Below are 15784 nucleotides of genomic sequence, written 5' to 3'. Positions count from 1 at the left end.
TATGTTAATATGTAAATGGATGTGTATATTACTATTATATTACTATGTAATGTTATATTGAATGTATGCGTATAAGCATGTAAGCTTTTAGAGAGAGCTCTATATATAACTCAGTCGTTCAACGAACGTTGCCGTGCTAAGACGTGTCGTCAGTGATCTGCTGTACGTGTGTATGTGTGTGTAGACGTACACCTCATACCGCTTTTTGCGTACTAGCCCTGTATATAAGTATATTGAATAAAGTTAACTCTGCTGTATTCCTTAAGCCTCTACCTTTTTTTACCAAATAAACGATGTAATTATTTTTATTAAACAAAATAGTGTTATGCAAGTGAAAAAATTTTAATTGTTTTTAAGTATTATACTAAATTTACGTTCTTTAAAAAGTTTTATCAATAGGTACAACCTTTTATAATTATGTACATATTGGTTTTATAACTTTTTTTATAAAATAAAGTATTTTAATAATTAAAAACCATATTTAAAAATTAGAATAATAATGGTAAATTTATAGCGCACCAGCTTATACCAAAATTTCTACTGTTGAAGCTAACAGTTAAGAAAAAAGAATCCAAGAAGCAAGTTTGATGAAATTTATGGTCATAATAGGGACATTTACCTTAACGACGTCCGTAAATAAGCCTTTTCGAACGAGTTTCGTATACTATTTTTCCACCTGAGAACCCAAAATTAAGCGGTGAAGGTGCTATTTTGAGGTTAGAAGGGGGAAAAAATTATTATATTGAAGTAGTTTATTTTGATATTTTTTACAATTAAAGTCACATTTTCTGCATCTTAATGTAAAACTCGATTTTCGTACTTTCGAGTTTAATATCTCGAAAACGCATCAAGATTTTTGATATTTTTCCCATAATCCTTGATAAGATTTTTATCGAAAACCACATTTACTTTTTGTCGCCACAGGAATTGTAGAATCTCCCAGTTAGGAACCTTAGATCAATTGTTGAAACTACTTCTACGCAAAATTACATGTACCTTATTCACAAAAAAAGACTATGAAACTCGCTTTCAAGTGATTTTATTAGTGCTCAAAACATATTCGTATGTAAGAGATGTTTATTGGAATTTTTTAGGTAGTAGCAGGTGTCTCCTTGTGGTGCTGCTTATTGATGATAATTCAGGCTTTGCTTTAAAGAGCATTTAACATAATTTGAAAAAAGGAAACTGCCTCTTTACTAAACTAATGAATAAATAAGTACTGTATTGTTGCACAAAAAGAAAAAGCTTATTACAAATTTTGTATTGGGTGTTCATACATCTTGGGTCAACTAAAAAAATGCTTAAAAAAAGCATATTTGGGAAAAATTTGCAGTTTTGCAATTTTCACGAAAATTCCTACTTCATAAGAATCACTGCGCAAATGATTTTGCTCTCTGGGGGTTCATTTTCTTTGTTATTGTAATGCTCACGTTTGTTGTACTGAACTTGTTTTCATAGAAGCTAAAATTTAAGCTCCAGACACGAATATCTGATTCTTACTACTTAAAAAATTTTTTTTGACACTTTTTCGCTGACAAGGCGAAATTATTTAGTTAAATTTTAATGCAATCATTTACTGGTAGTTTAATCTTCAATAAAAATGTTGTTCGCTCCAATAGAGATTTATGAACTTAAAAGCTAATTCTATCTAACTCAACAGCTAATTCCTAGCAACGGTATGCGGTTTGCTCATCTGCATTTTGTTTACTACATTCATTAACTGTAATGTGAGCAGTCAACCACCAGTAACCAAATATTTTCTATGTTTTCTGGAATAAAGACACAGGAATAGTATAAAATATTAAAAGGAAAAGTGTAAATTGTTAAAACATATCATACTACATTTTCATGAAAACCCATACAAAATTCTTTTTATGTCCCATGTACCTTCATCAAAACCTTGCGTGCAAAAAAACTACCTGAGCTCAGATTTTTTACTTTTAAACTGCGGGCATTTGAAATCAGAAAATTATAAAGTACTTCGTGTCGAGTGTCTAATGGTCCAATTTATCATGATAACTTCTGACATTAACTCAAAATGCATTTTTGTTTGATATTTTTTCAACACTGACCAACACTCTCGAACTCCTGGTTTTTATTCCATGCCATCTGGAGGTTTTCTTTGCACCTTTCCTTTTCCAACTTCTGACCAATTCGTACTGAGTACTGTGCCACCAGATTCTTGCTAAGTAATATGATGGTTAAGCTCAGCTACTCACTGTATATCACAGCAAGCTTGCTAGCTTTGTAATAAAGCAGGCCAACACGAAACATGTAGGTCTATAGTCGCAAAATCAAAACCCACTTTTACTATTAAGTGCCAGCTATGCGACCAAATCGAACACGATGCAAAAAGCTGCTCGCAAAGTGATAGCCCCAAATGAACTAAGGAATTAATCTGCTGGCTTTGCAACAAACCGGGATATATGGCAGTCGTCTACCTCTTACAGACTCAGTCTGTAAAATTTAACGAATCACAGAAAGTATGTAGATACTGTAAGAAAGGTGGCCATGTTATCCAAGAATGCACTAAAAGTAAATTTTTCCAAAGTCAGAATCAGGAAAACGAAAAATCTCTCTCGGCACTGGGTGTACCAAGAGGATCGCAAACTCAAACGCACCTCTCAAACAAAGCAGTATCAAGAAACAGTTTCTTTCTCGGCACTGTTGGAACAAACCCAACAATAAAAGAATACATCCCTTACATCAACATCCCCTTACAGGTGGGACATGACTCCCTCGCGAGCTTCGCTCACTCGCTCTCGTTGTAAAAAATAACTAAATCTTACGAAGTACCGATAGTAGAGTAGCCAACCACATATATGTGTGGAATTAATAATAAAAAAAATATTGCGCATGGGATGCTTGGCAGGCAGCTCCTTCGTGATGCATCTCGGTAATTCTGATAGCTTGCATAATAGTTAATAGTATATTACGTACGAGTTTGCAAAGGCTTTGATTTACGAATCGAGAAGTTTACGGAACGAGGCGAAGGCGAGGGCCGTAAGGTAAATGTCCCTATTGATGGAATATGAAAATTCATGTATTTGTTATACAACTTACTTGATAAAAAAATTGTGATAGTTGTATATTTTATGTATCTTTATGAATACACAAGAAAAATTTCATTTTACATACAGTAAATGACCAATTTTAATGATAATTCCATAAATAGGGGAAAAGTAGCATATAACCTATCTTTTGAACTGTATGTATTATGGCATCAAACTTCAACAAGGAATTTATATACTTCTAGTATACAAATTGTTGTAGTAAATTTATTTAGTACAATTAATCAATTTGTATATGTTAATATGTAAATGGATGTGTATATTACTATTATATTACTATGTAATGTTATATTGAATGTATGCGTATAAGCATGTAAGCTTTTAGAGAGAGCTCTATATATAACTCAGTCGTTCAACGAACGTTGCCGTGCTAAGACGTGTCGTCAGTGATCTGCTGTACGTGTGTATGTGTGTGTAGACGTACACCTCATACCGCTTTTTGCGTACTAGCCCTGTATATAAGTATATTGAATAAAGTTAACTCTGCTGTATTCCTTAAGCCTCTACCTTTTTTTACCAAATAAACGATGTAATTATTTTTATTAAACAAAATAGTGTTATGCAAGTGAAAAAATTTTAATTGTTTTTAAGTATTATACTAAATTTACGTTCTTTAAAAAGTTTTATCAATAGGTACAACCTTTTATAATTATGTACATATTGGTTTTATAACTTTTTTTATAAAATAAAGTATTTTAATAATTAAAAACCATATTTAAAAATTAGAATAATAATGGTAAATTTATAGCGCACCAGCTTATACCAAAATTTCTACTGTTGAAGCTAACAGTTAAGAAAAAAGAATCCAAGAAGCAAGTTTGATGAAATTTATGGTCATAATAGGGACATTTACCTTAACGACGTCCGTAAATAAGCCTTTTCGAACGAGTTTCGTATACTATTTTTCCACCTGAGAACCCAAAATTAAGCGGTGAAGGTGCTATTTTGAGGTTAGAAGGGGGAAAAAATTATTATATTGAAGTAGTTTATTTTGATATTTTTTACAATTAAAGTCACATTTTCTGCATCTTAATGTAAAACTCGATTTTCGTACTTTCGAGTTTAATATCTCGAAAACGCATCAAGATTTTTGATATTTTTCCCATAATCCTTGATAAGATTTTTATCGAAAACCACATTTACTTTTTGTCGCCACAGGAATTGTAGAATCTCCCAGTTAGGAACCTTAGATCAATTGTTGAAACTACTTCTACGCAAAATTACATGTACCTTATTCACAAAAAAAGACTATGAAACTCGCTTTCAAGTGATTTTATTAGTGCTCAAAACATATTCGTATGTAAGAGATGTTTATTGGAATTTTTTAGGTAGTAGCAGGTGTCTCCTTGTGGTGCTGCTTATTGATGATAATTCAGGCTTTGCTTTAAAGAGCATTTAACATAATTTGAAAAAAGGAAACTGCCTCTTTACTAAACTAATGAATAAATAAGTACTGTATTGTTGCACAAAAAGAAAAAGCTTATTACAAATTTTGTATTGGGTGTTCATACATCTTGGGTCAACTAAAAAAATGCTTAAAAAAAGCATATTTGGGAAAAATTTGCAGTTTTGCAATTTTCACGAAAATTCCTACTTCATAAGAATCACTGCGCAAATGATTTTGCTCTCTGGGGGTTCATTTTCTTTGTTATTGTAATGCTCACGTTTGTTGTACTGAACTTGTTTTCATAGAAGCTAAAATTTAAGCTCCAGACACGAATATCTGATTCTTACTACTTAAAAAATTTTTTTTGACACTTTTTCGCTGACAAGGCGAAATTATTTAGTTAAATTTTAATGCAATCATTTACTGGTAGTTTAATCTTCAATAAAAATGTTGTTCGCTCCAATAGAGATTTATGAACTTAAAAGCTAATTCTATCTAACTCAACAGCTAATTCCTAGCAACGGTATGCGGTTTGCTCATCTGCATTTTGTTTACTACATTCATTAACTGTAATGTGAGCAGTCAACCACCAGTAACCAAATATTTTCTATGTTTTCTGGAATAAAGACACAGGAATAGTATAAAATATTAAAAGGAAAAGTGTAAATTGTTAAAACATATCATACTACATTTTCATGAAAACCCATACAAAATTCTTTTTATGTCCCATGTACCTTCATCAAAACCTTGCGTGCAAAAAAACTACCTGAGCTCAGATTTTTTACTTTTAAACTGCGGGCATTTGAAATCAGAAAATTATAAAGTACTTCGTGTCGAGTGTCTAATGGTCCAATTTATCATGATAACTTCTGACATTAACTCAAAATGCATTTTTGTTTGATATTTTTTCAACACTGACCAACACTCTCGAACTCCTGGTTTTTATTCCATGCCATCTGGAGGTTTTCTTTGCACCTTTCCTTTTCCAACTTCTGACCAATTCGTACTGAGTACTGTGCCACCAGATTCTTGCTAAGTAATATGATGGTTAAGCTCAGCTACTCACTGTATATCACAGCAAGCTTGCTAGCTTTGTAATAAAGCAGGCCAACACGAAACATGTAGGTCTATAGTCGCAAAATCAAAACCCACTTTTACTATTAAGTGCCAGCTATGCGACCAAATCGAACACGATGCAAAAAGCTGCTCGCAAAGTGATAGCCCCAAATGAACTAAGGAATTAATCTGCTGGCTTTGCAACAAACCGGGATATATGGCAGTCGTCTACCTCTTACAGACTCAGTCTGTAAAATTTAACGAATCACAGAAAGTATGTAGATACTGTAAGAAAGGTGGCCATGTTATCCAAGAATGCACTAAAAGTAAATTTTTCCAAAGTCAGAATCAGGAAAACGAAAAATCTCTCTCGGCACTGGGTGTACCAAGAGGATCGCAAACTCAAACGCACCTCTCAAACAAAGCAGTATCAAGAAACAGTTTCTTTCTCGGCACTGTTGGAACAAACCCAACAATAAAAGAATACATCCCTTACATCAACATCCCCTTACAGGTGGGACATGACTCCCTCGCGAGCTTCGCTCACTCGCTCTCGTTGTAAAAAATAACTAAATCTTACGAAGTACCGATAGTAGAGTAGCCAACCACATATATGTGTGGAATTAATAATAAAAAAAATATTGCGCATGGGATGCTTGGCAGGCAGCTCCTTCGTGATGCATCTCGGTAATTCTGATAGCTTGCATAATAGTTAATAGTATATTACGTACGAGTTTGCAAAGGCTTTGATTTACGAATCGAGAAGTTTACGGAACGAGGCGAAGGCGAGGGCCGTAAGGTAAATGTCCCTATTGATGGAATATGAAAATTCATGTATTTGTTATACAACTTACTTGATAAAAAAATTGTGATAGTTGTATATTTTATGTATCTTTATGAATACACAAGAAAAATTTCATTTTACATACAGTAAATGACCAATTTTAATGATAATTCCATAAATAGGGGAAAAGTAGCATATAACCTATCTTTTGAACTGTATGTATTATGGCATCAAACTTCAACAAGGAATTTATATACTTCTAGTATACAAATTGTTGTAGTAAATTTATTTAGTACAATTAATCAATTTGTATATGTTAATATGTAAATGGATGTGTATATTACTATTATATTACTATGTAATGTTATATTGAATGTATGCGTATAAGCATGTAAGCTTTTAGAGAGAGCTCTATATATAACTCAGTCGTTCAACGAACGTTGCCGTGCTAAGACGTGTCGTCAGTGATCTGCTGTACGTGTGTATGTGTGTGTAGACGTACACCTCATACCGCTTTTTGCGTACTAGCCCTGTATATAAGTATATTGAATAAAGTTAACTCTGCTGTATTCCTTAAGCCTCTACCTTTTTTTACCAAATAAACGATGTAATTATTTTTATTAAACAAAATAGTGTTATGCAAGTGAAAAAATTTTAATTGTTTTTAAGTATTATACTAAATTTACGTTCTTTAAAAAGTTTTATCAATAGGTACAACCTTTTATAATTATGTACATATTGGTTTTATAACTTTTTTTATAAAATAAAGTATTTTAATAATTAAAAACCATATTTAAAAATTAGAATAATAATGGTAAATTTATAGCGCACCAGCTTATACCAAAATTTCTACTGTTGAAGCTAACAGTTAAGAAAAAAGAATCCAAGAAGCAAGTTTGATGAAATTTATGGTCATAATAGGGACATTTACCTTAACGACGTCCGTAAATAAGCCTTTTCGAACGAGTTTCGTATACTATTTTTCCACCTGAGAACCCAAAATTAAGCGGTGAAGGTGCTATTTTGAGGTTAGAAGGGGGAAAAAATTATTATATTGAAGTAGTTTATTTTGATATTTTTTACAATTAAAGTCACATTTTCTGCATCTTAATGTAAAACTCGATTTTCGTACTTTCGAGTTTAATATCTCGAAAACGCATCAAGATTTTTGATATTTTTCCCATAATCCTTGATAAGATTTTTATCGAAAACCACATTTACTTTTTGTCGCCACAGGAATTGTAGAATCTCCCAGTTAGGAACCTTAGATCAATTGTTGAAACTACTTCTACGCAAAATTACATGTACCTTATTCACAAAAAAAGACTATGAAACTCGCTTTCAAGTGATTTTATTAGTGCTCAAAACATATTCGTATGTAAGAGATGTTTATTGGAATTTTTTAGGTAGTAGCAGGTGTCTCCTTGTGGTGCTGCTTATTGATGATAATTCAGGCTTTGCTTTAAAGAGCATTTAACATAATTTGAAAAAAGGAAACTGCCTCTTTACTAAACTAATGAATAAATAAGTACTGTATTGTTGCACAAAAAGAAAAAGCTTATTACAAATTTTGTATTGGGTGTTCATACATCTTGGGTCAACTAAAAAAATGCTTAAAAAAAGCATATTTGGGAAAAATTTGCAGTTTTGCAATTTTCACGAAAATTCCTACTTCATAAGAATCACTGCGCAAATGATTTTGCTCTCTGGGGGTTCATTTTCTTTGTTATTGTAATGCTCACGTTTGTTGTACTGAACTTGTTTTCATAGAAGCTAAAATTTAAGCTCCAGACACGAATATCTGATTCTTACTACTTAAAAAATTTTTTTTGACACTTTTTCGCTGACAAGGCGAAATTATTTAGTTAAATTTTAATGCAATCATTTACTGGTAGTTTAATCTTCAATAAAAATGTTGTTCGCTCCAATAGAGATTTATGAACTTAAAAGCTAATTCTATCTAACTCAACAGCTAATTCCTAGCAACGGTATGCGGTTTGCTCATCTGCATTTTGTTTACTACATTCATTAACTGTAATGTGAGCAGTCAACCACCAGTAACCAAATATTTTCTATGTTTTCTGGAATAAAGACACAGGAATAGTATAAAATATTAAAAGGAAAAGTGTAAATTGTTAAAACATATCATACTACATTTTCATGAAAACCCATACAAAATTCTTTTTATGTCCCATGTACCTTCATCAAAACCTTGCGTGCAAAAAAACTACCTGAGCTCAGATTTTTTACTTTTAAACTGCGGGCATTTGAAATCAGAAAATTATAAAGTACTTCGTGTCGAGTGTCTAATGGTCCAATTTATCATGATAACTTCTGACATTAACTCAAAATGCATTTTTGTTTGATATTTTTTCAACACTGACCAACACTCTCGAACTCCTGGTTTTTATTCCATGCCATCTGGAGGTTTTCTTTGCACCTTTCCTTTTCCAACTTCTGACCAATTCGTACTGAGTACTGTGCCACCAGATTCTTGCTAAGTAATATGATGGTTAAGAATTAGAATGTTACAAAAACTAAGTAGTATTTTTAAGATGAGAAAATTTTTATTTACAAATGATTTATTCATAGCACGTCTGACATCATCTGAACCTTTTCCATAAATTTGTTGAAAAAGAGCGTTTAATGCATCTTCACCATCTGATTTCTCTTCAGCTTCTTGTTTATCAATTTCTCTCTCAAACTCATCCCAATCTTTAGAATTTTTACAAGAACTTGGGTATTTTGTAGACTGCTGTTTAACTGTAGGTAAATTTACAGTAATATAGTTGTTGGTACAAAAAATTCTATATTAAAAAGCAAGTTATTTTGAACGAATTGTAAGTCAATTCATACCTGTAGATAACAATTGTGTTTTTAATTGAGAGTAAGTACCTTCTAAAACTGCCCACATCATACAAACTTGCTTTTTAAGTTTAATTTCTATTGTGGACCGTGTAACTTTATAAGAGCATTGCTCAGGTACAACAGAATGCTGCAATTCTACTTTTAAATTGTAATATTCATTACTAGGTAGTTTAGCGGTAACATTTAGCTGAAAAAAAAATTTTTTAATAAACGACGTTTCTATGTAGAAAATGTATATTGTATACATAAAAAACATGCCTAAAAATAAATCTGCAACAATTATCATGAAGCATATCAAAAAAGTACTACTTTTTCACATGTAAAATTTGAAAAAAAATTACTTGAGAAAAATTATAGGAAAAAAAATCTGAAAACATATGATTAACAATATTCCTTACACTTTTGCTTGTGGTAAAGTTAACAATTCTATTAGATGACTGATACGCAAATAAATTATTTACTTCTTTGGAACAGGTAATAAACGCGATTGTTCTATTATTTGGACAACTGTTTTCATATAACTATCATGACTTTCTTACAAGAGTGAAAAAAGATAATTTATTTAAGAGTATCCTTACATTTCTAGTAACATAACTTTCTACTGTATAACTAATGCTTACAAATCCACATTAATATTTTCTACGAAAAAATATGCTGTTTAAAGTTTCTACTTTTTACTACATAGTTAGTATGAGTGACAAATTTCCTATAGAGGATATTGATTTAAATAAAATATAATATGAAAGAAGTTACTCACACTTTTTTCAGAATAAGTAACCGTAACATCATCCGTATTTTTAGCCAAAACTATGACATAAACAAATGCTTCTGTTTGATACCAATCATATCTTACTTTTGAAACAATTATCTGAAATGAGGAATCAAAACGCCTATCAACGAACTAAAGTTACAAAAGTTTTGTACGCATACACGTTGCAGAAAAAATCTTACCGACTCTTTTTCCATGACAATAAGAGTGGGGATCAATAATAATAATCAAGGATGTATACTCAATAATCTAAACTGTTTCTCTTTTTTTAATTTTATTTTCGATTTATGGCTACAATGAGTTTTCAGATTTTATCCAAAGAAATTAGATTTGTTCGGCCCATCGACATGTGATAAATTTAATATAGGCTCCGTGCACATGCGGTGGGTCGAGGGCATAGACAGAGATTAGTAGGGAGACTGCTGACTGCCATGCTACGGAGTGTGCCCACTTTTTTCCAGTGGTTCGAGCGCCCCGCCGCGGCCAAGTCTCCGAACCAGGCGCACATTTTTTTTTTTATTTAAGAAGTACGGTAGGGGTATGAGAAGAGTGGATTCGCGTCGAAATGTCCCATAGAGGTATAAGAATAGAGGAGAAAAGGGGGCGTGATATGCGACAGCAGAATTCGCTACGTAACGAGGCATCTGTCTTTGTCTGGCAGTTATGTTATTGGTCGAGTCATACATGAGATTGAATCAACTGTAGGATTCAGGACGAAGAAGTAGCCAATAACGTGGCTTTGGCAACAAGGACAGATGCCCCGTTACACTTAGTTATGCTGTCGCTGCCGCTAATGGGCTAGTATAGCGCTTTTCCCCTCTATTCTTATACCTCTATGAAATGTCCATATAGGCGCACATTTTGGAGACGCGTGGAAGGGGTCTACCGAATGTGCGACTACGAGAGGAGGAGTGGAAATTTCGGCTATATAGCTGTATATATCTAAACGCACAGCCAAAGCAAGCGATGACACGAGTTTTTCTTTTTTGAGAGTCTTAAGACTCTGCAACTGAGTACATGCTATGTATATATTTAAGGGGGCTCCTTCACAAAAGTTCCCAATGTATTGTTTCTTGTAAATAAAAGTCTACTGAATTTAATGGTGGTCTAAATTATATTTCGAATGGGTCAAAATTTTGAGAAATCCGAGCTCAAAGTTGTAACTATTAGCACGTGTTCCTATGGGGCAGCGTATAAAACAATTTGTTTTCGTTTATAATAAACCTAAATTAAATGTCCGAGCAGACTGAATATATACGTGTTGTAGATAAAGTCTTCCTCTGTAATATGCTGTATTAAAAATTGTGGATAAAGGACCATTTTAGCGAGATATTTGTGATGTAAATAAATAAATAGTGTCCGGGAGGTCAGGAGGTGACCTGGTAGCAGGCGTACTTGTTCACGACATATACATATACCATATACCAATATATTACATCGCTATACTACACCAACCCAGGTGGTCTGGTCTGGTGGTGTACCCTCGTATGCACTAGACTGGTCAAAACAATAATTAATTTTTCGTTTGTGTTATTAAAAATTATTTATTTAATAGAGTGGTCAGTCAGCGTCTGGGTCATTGGGGGATAGGCGCATGTGTTATTTAAAATTATTTATTTAACAGAGTGGCCAGTCAGCGCCCTGGGTTATTGGGTGATAGGCGCTTGTGTTATTAAAAATTATTTATTTGATAGAGTGGTCAGTCAGCGTTTGGGTCATTGGGTGAAAGACGCTTGTGATATTAAAAATTATTAATGCAACAGAGTGGACAGTTATCGCCTCGGGTCATTAAGTGATAGGCGCTTGTGTTATTAAATATTTTTTATTCAACAGAGTGGACAGTAATCGCCTCAGGTCATTGGGTGATAGGCGCTTGTGTTATTTAAGATTATTAATTTACCAGAGTGGTCAGTCAGCGCCTGGGTCATTGAATGATAGGCGCTTGTGTTATTCATAATTATTTGTTTAACAGAGTGGCCGGTAGGCGCCTAAAGACACTGAGTGATAGTCACTTGTGTTATTATTAACATTATTTATTAAAGCTAGTTGCCAGTAAGTTCCCTGGTTTATCAGGTAATAGGCGCTTGTGTTATCAAAAATTATTAATTAACCAGAGTGGTCAGTCAGCGCCTGGGTCATTAAATGATAGGCGCTTGTGTTATTAAAAGTTCTTTATTTAAAGGAGTGGACAGTAATTGCCTTTGGTGATTGGGTGATAGGCGCTTGTGTTATTAAATGTTTTTTATTCAACAGAGGGGACAGTAATCGCCTCGAGTCATTGGGTGATAGGCGCTTGTGTTATTTAATGTTTTTTAGTCAACAGAGGGGACACTAATCGCCTTGGGTCATTGGGTGATAGGCGCTTGTGATATTAAAAGTTCTTTATTCAACGGAGTGGACAGTTATCGCCTCGGGTCATTGATTGATAGGCGCTTATGTAATTTAAAAATATTTTTTCAACAGAGTGGCCAGTAGGCGCAAAAAAACACTGAGTGATAGTCACTTGTGTTATTAATAAAATTATTTATTTAACAAAGTTGCCAGTAAGTTTCCTGGTTCATCAGGTGATCGGCACTTGTGTTATAAAAATTATTTATACAACACAGTGGTCAGTCAGCGCCTGGGTCATTGAATGATAGGCACTTGTGGTATTTATAATTATTTATTTAACAGAGTCGCCAGTCAGCGCTCTGGGTCATTGGGGGATAGGCGCATGTGTTATTTTAAATTATTCATTTAACAGAGTGGACAGTAATCGCCTCGGGTCATTAGGTGATAGGCGCTTGTGTTATTAAATGTTTTTTATTCAACGGAGTGGACAGTTATCGCTTTAAATCATTAGGTAATAGGCGCTTGTGTTATTAAAAGTTCTCTATTTAACAAAGTGGCCAGTCAGCGCTCTGGGTCATTGGGTGATAGACCCTTGTGTTATGAAAAGTTCTCAATTTAACGGTGTGGACAGTTATCGCCTCGGGTCATTGGGGGATAGGCGCTTGTGTTATTAAAAATTATTTATTTGATAGAGTGGTCAGTCAGCGTCAGGGTCCTTGGGGGATAGGCGCATGTGTTATTAATAATTATTTATTTAATAGAGTAGTCAGTCAGCGTCTGGGTCATTGGGGGATAGGCGCATGTGTTATTTAAAATTATTTATTTAACAAAGTGGTCAGTCAGCGCTCTGGGTCATTGGGTGATAGACACTTGTGTTATTAAAAGTTCTTTATTTAACAGAGTGGACAGTAACCGCCTTGGGTCATTTCGTGATATGCGCTTGTGTTATTAAAAATTATTTATTTAATAGAGTGGTCAGTCAGCGTCTGGGTCATTGGGGGATAGGCGCTTGTGTTATTAAAAATTATTTATTTAATAGAGTGGTCGGTTAGCGTCTAGGTCATTGGGTGATAGGCGCTTGTGTTATTAAAAGTTCTCTATTTAACAGAGTAGACAGTTATCGCTTCGGGTCATTGGGTGTTAGGAGCTTGTGATATCAAAAGTTCTTTATTCATCGAAGTAAACAGTTATCGCCTCGGGTCATTGGGTAATAGGTGCTTGTGTAATTTAGAATTATTTGTTCAACAGAGTGGCCAGTAGGCGCCTAAAGACACTGAGTAATAGTCACTTGTGTTATTGAAAAAATATTAATTTAACAGAGTTGCGAGTAAGTTTCCTAGTTTATCTGGTGATAGGCGCTTGTGTTATCTAAAATTATCAATATAACAGAGTGGTCAGTCAGCGCCTGGGTCATTGAATGATAGGCGCTTGTGTTATTCTTAATTATTTGTTTAAAAGAGTGGCTGGTAGGCGCCTAAAGACACTAAGTGATAGTCACTTGTGTTATTAATAAAATTAAATATAGAAGCTAGTTGCCAGTAAGTTCCCTGGTTTATCAGGTGATAGGCGCTTGTGTTATTAAAAATTATTAATTCACCAGAGTGGTCAGTCAGCGCCTGGGTCATTGAATGATATGCGCTTGTGTTATTAAAAGTTATTCATTTGATAGAATGGTCAGTCAGCGTTTGGGTCATTTGGTGATAGACGCTTGTGATATTGAAAATTATTTATTTAACAGAGTGGCCAGTCAGCGCCCTGGGTTATTGGGTAATAGGCGCTTGTGTCATTAAAAATTATTTATTTGATAGAGTGGTCAGTCAGCGTTTGGGTCATTTGGTGATAGACGCTTGTGATATTGTAAATTCTTAATGCAACAGAGTGGACGGTTATCGCCTCGGGTCATTGGGTGATAGGCGCTTGTGTAATTTAAAATTATTTGTTTAACAGAGTGGCTAGTCAGCGCCCTGGGTTATTAGGTGATAGGCGCTTGTGTTATCCAAAGTTCTTCATTTAACAGAGTGGACAGTAATCGCCTCGGGTCATAAGGTGATAGGCGCTTGTGATATTGAAAGTTCTTTATTTAATGGAATGGACAGTTATCGCCTCAGGTCATTGATTGATAGGCGCTTATGTAATTTAAAAATATTTTTTCAACAGAGTGGCTAGTAGGCGCCAAAAAACACTGAGTGATAGTCACTTGTGTTATTAATAAAATTATTTATTGAACAGAGTTGCCAGTAAGTTTCCTGGTTCATCAGGTGATCGGCGCTTGTGTTATTAAAAATTATTTATTCAACACAGTGGTCAGTCAGCGCCTATGTCATTGAATGATAGGCACTTGTAGTATTTATAATTATTTATTTAACAGAGTGGCCAGTAGGCGCCTAAAGACACTGAGTAATAGTCACTTGTGTTATTGAAAAAATATTAATTTAACAGAGTTGCGAGTAAGTTTCCTAGTTTATCTGGTGATAGGCGCTTGTGTTATTAAAAATTATCAATTCACCAGAGTGGTCAGTCAGCGCCTGGGTCATTGGGGGATAGGCGCATGTGTTATTTAAAATTATTTATTTAACAAAGTGGTCAGTCAGCGCTCTGGGTCATTGGGTGATAGACACTTGTGTTATTAAAAGTTCTTTATTTAACAGAGTGGACAGTAACCGCCTTGGGTCATTTCGTGATATGCGCTTGTGTTATTAAAAATTATTTATTTAATAGAGTGGTCAGTCAGCGTCTGGGTCATTGGGGGATAGGCGCTTGTGTTATTAAAAATTATTTATTTAATAGAGTGGTCGGTTAGCGTCTAGGTCATTGGGTGATAGGCGCTTGTGTTATTAAAAGTTCTCTATTTAACAGAGTAGACAGTTATCGCTTCGGGTCATTAGGTGTTAGGAGCTTGTGATATCAAAAGTTCTTTATTCATCGAAGTAAACAGTTATCGCCTCGGGTCATTGGGTAATAGGTGCTTGTGTAATTTAGAATTATTTGTTCAACAGAGTGGCCAGTAGGCGCCTAAAGACACTGAGTAATAGTCACTTGTGTTATTGAAAAAATATTAATTTAACAGAGTTGCGAGTAAGTTTCCTAGTTTATCTGGTGATAGGCGCTTGTGTTATCTAAAATTATCAATATAACAGAGTGGTCAGTCAGCGCCTGGGTCATTGAATGATAGGCGCTTGTGTTATTCTTAATTATTTGTTTAAAAGAGTGGCTGGTAGGCGCCTAAAGACACTAAGTGATAGTCACTTGTGTTATTAATAAAATTAAATATAAAAGCTAGTTGCCAGTAAGTTCCCTGGTTTATCAGGTGATAGGCGCTTGTGTTATTAAAAATTATTAATTCACCAGAGTGGTCAGTCAGCGCCTGGGTCATTGAATGATATGCGCTTGTGTTATTAAAAGTTATTCATTTGATAGAATGGTCAGTCAGCGTTTGGGTCATTTGGTGATAGACGCTTGTGATATTGAAAATTATTTATTTAACAGAGTGGCCAGTCAGCGCCCTGGGTTATTGGGTG

The 15784-nt window shown here is 34.2% G+C and overlaps 1 protein-coding gene across 2 annotated transcripts; it reads right to left on the bottom strand.

Moving 5' to 3' along the window:
* Positions 1–8404: 8404 nt before the first annotated feature.
* Positions 8405–10332, bottom strand: Sgt1 (suppressor of G2 allele of skp1). Of its 2 annotated transcripts, none has more exons than XM_089598337.1 (5): positions 10118–10332; positions 9924–10034; positions 9161–9353; positions 8874–9067; positions 8405–8791 (listed from the first exon to the last, which is right to left on the bottom strand). In XM_089598337.1, the coding sequence occupies exons 1-5, from the start codon at positions 10130–10132 to the stop codon at positions 8672–8674; spliced, it is 633 nt and encodes a 210-aa protein (XP_089454463.1). In that variant the 5' UTR covers positions 10133–10332; the 3' UTR covers positions 8405–8671. The 2 variants fall into 2 exon arrangements, with proteins under 2 accessions (XP_089454463.1, XP_014214157.2); XM_014358671.2 differs by having other exon boundaries at positions 8874–9061; positions 9194–9353.
* Between the last annotated feature and the right edge of the window lie 5452 nt (positions 10333–15784).

The sequence above is a fragment of the Copidosoma floridanum genome, unplaced genomic scaffold (genome assembly GCF_036245765.1).
Source record: "Copidosoma floridanum isolate Cflo_tuat_1 unplaced genomic scaffold, Cflo_Japanese_pri ptg000006l, whole genome shotgun sequence".
Lineage (NCBI taxonomy): Eukaryota > Metazoa > Arthropoda > Insecta > Hymenoptera > Encyrtidae > Copidosoma > Copidosoma floridanum.
The sequence above is the reverse complement of the archived record's forward strand: the minus strand, read 5'-3'. Positions and strand labels throughout refer to the sequence as shown.

What these genes read in the sequence shown, in the direction of transcription:
- Sgt1 (XM_089598337.1), bottom strand. An exon ending in TTACTTATTCTGAAAAAAGT is followed by an intron (nt 9,354 to 9,923) that starts GTGAGTAACTTC and finishes TTTTTTTTTCAG; the next exon opens with CTAAATGTTACCGCTAAACT. An exon ending in ATTAAAAACACAATTGTTAT is followed by an intron (nt 9,068 to 9,160) that starts CTACAGGTATGA and finishes CTGTAAATTTAC; the next exon opens with CTACAGTTAAACAGCAGTCT.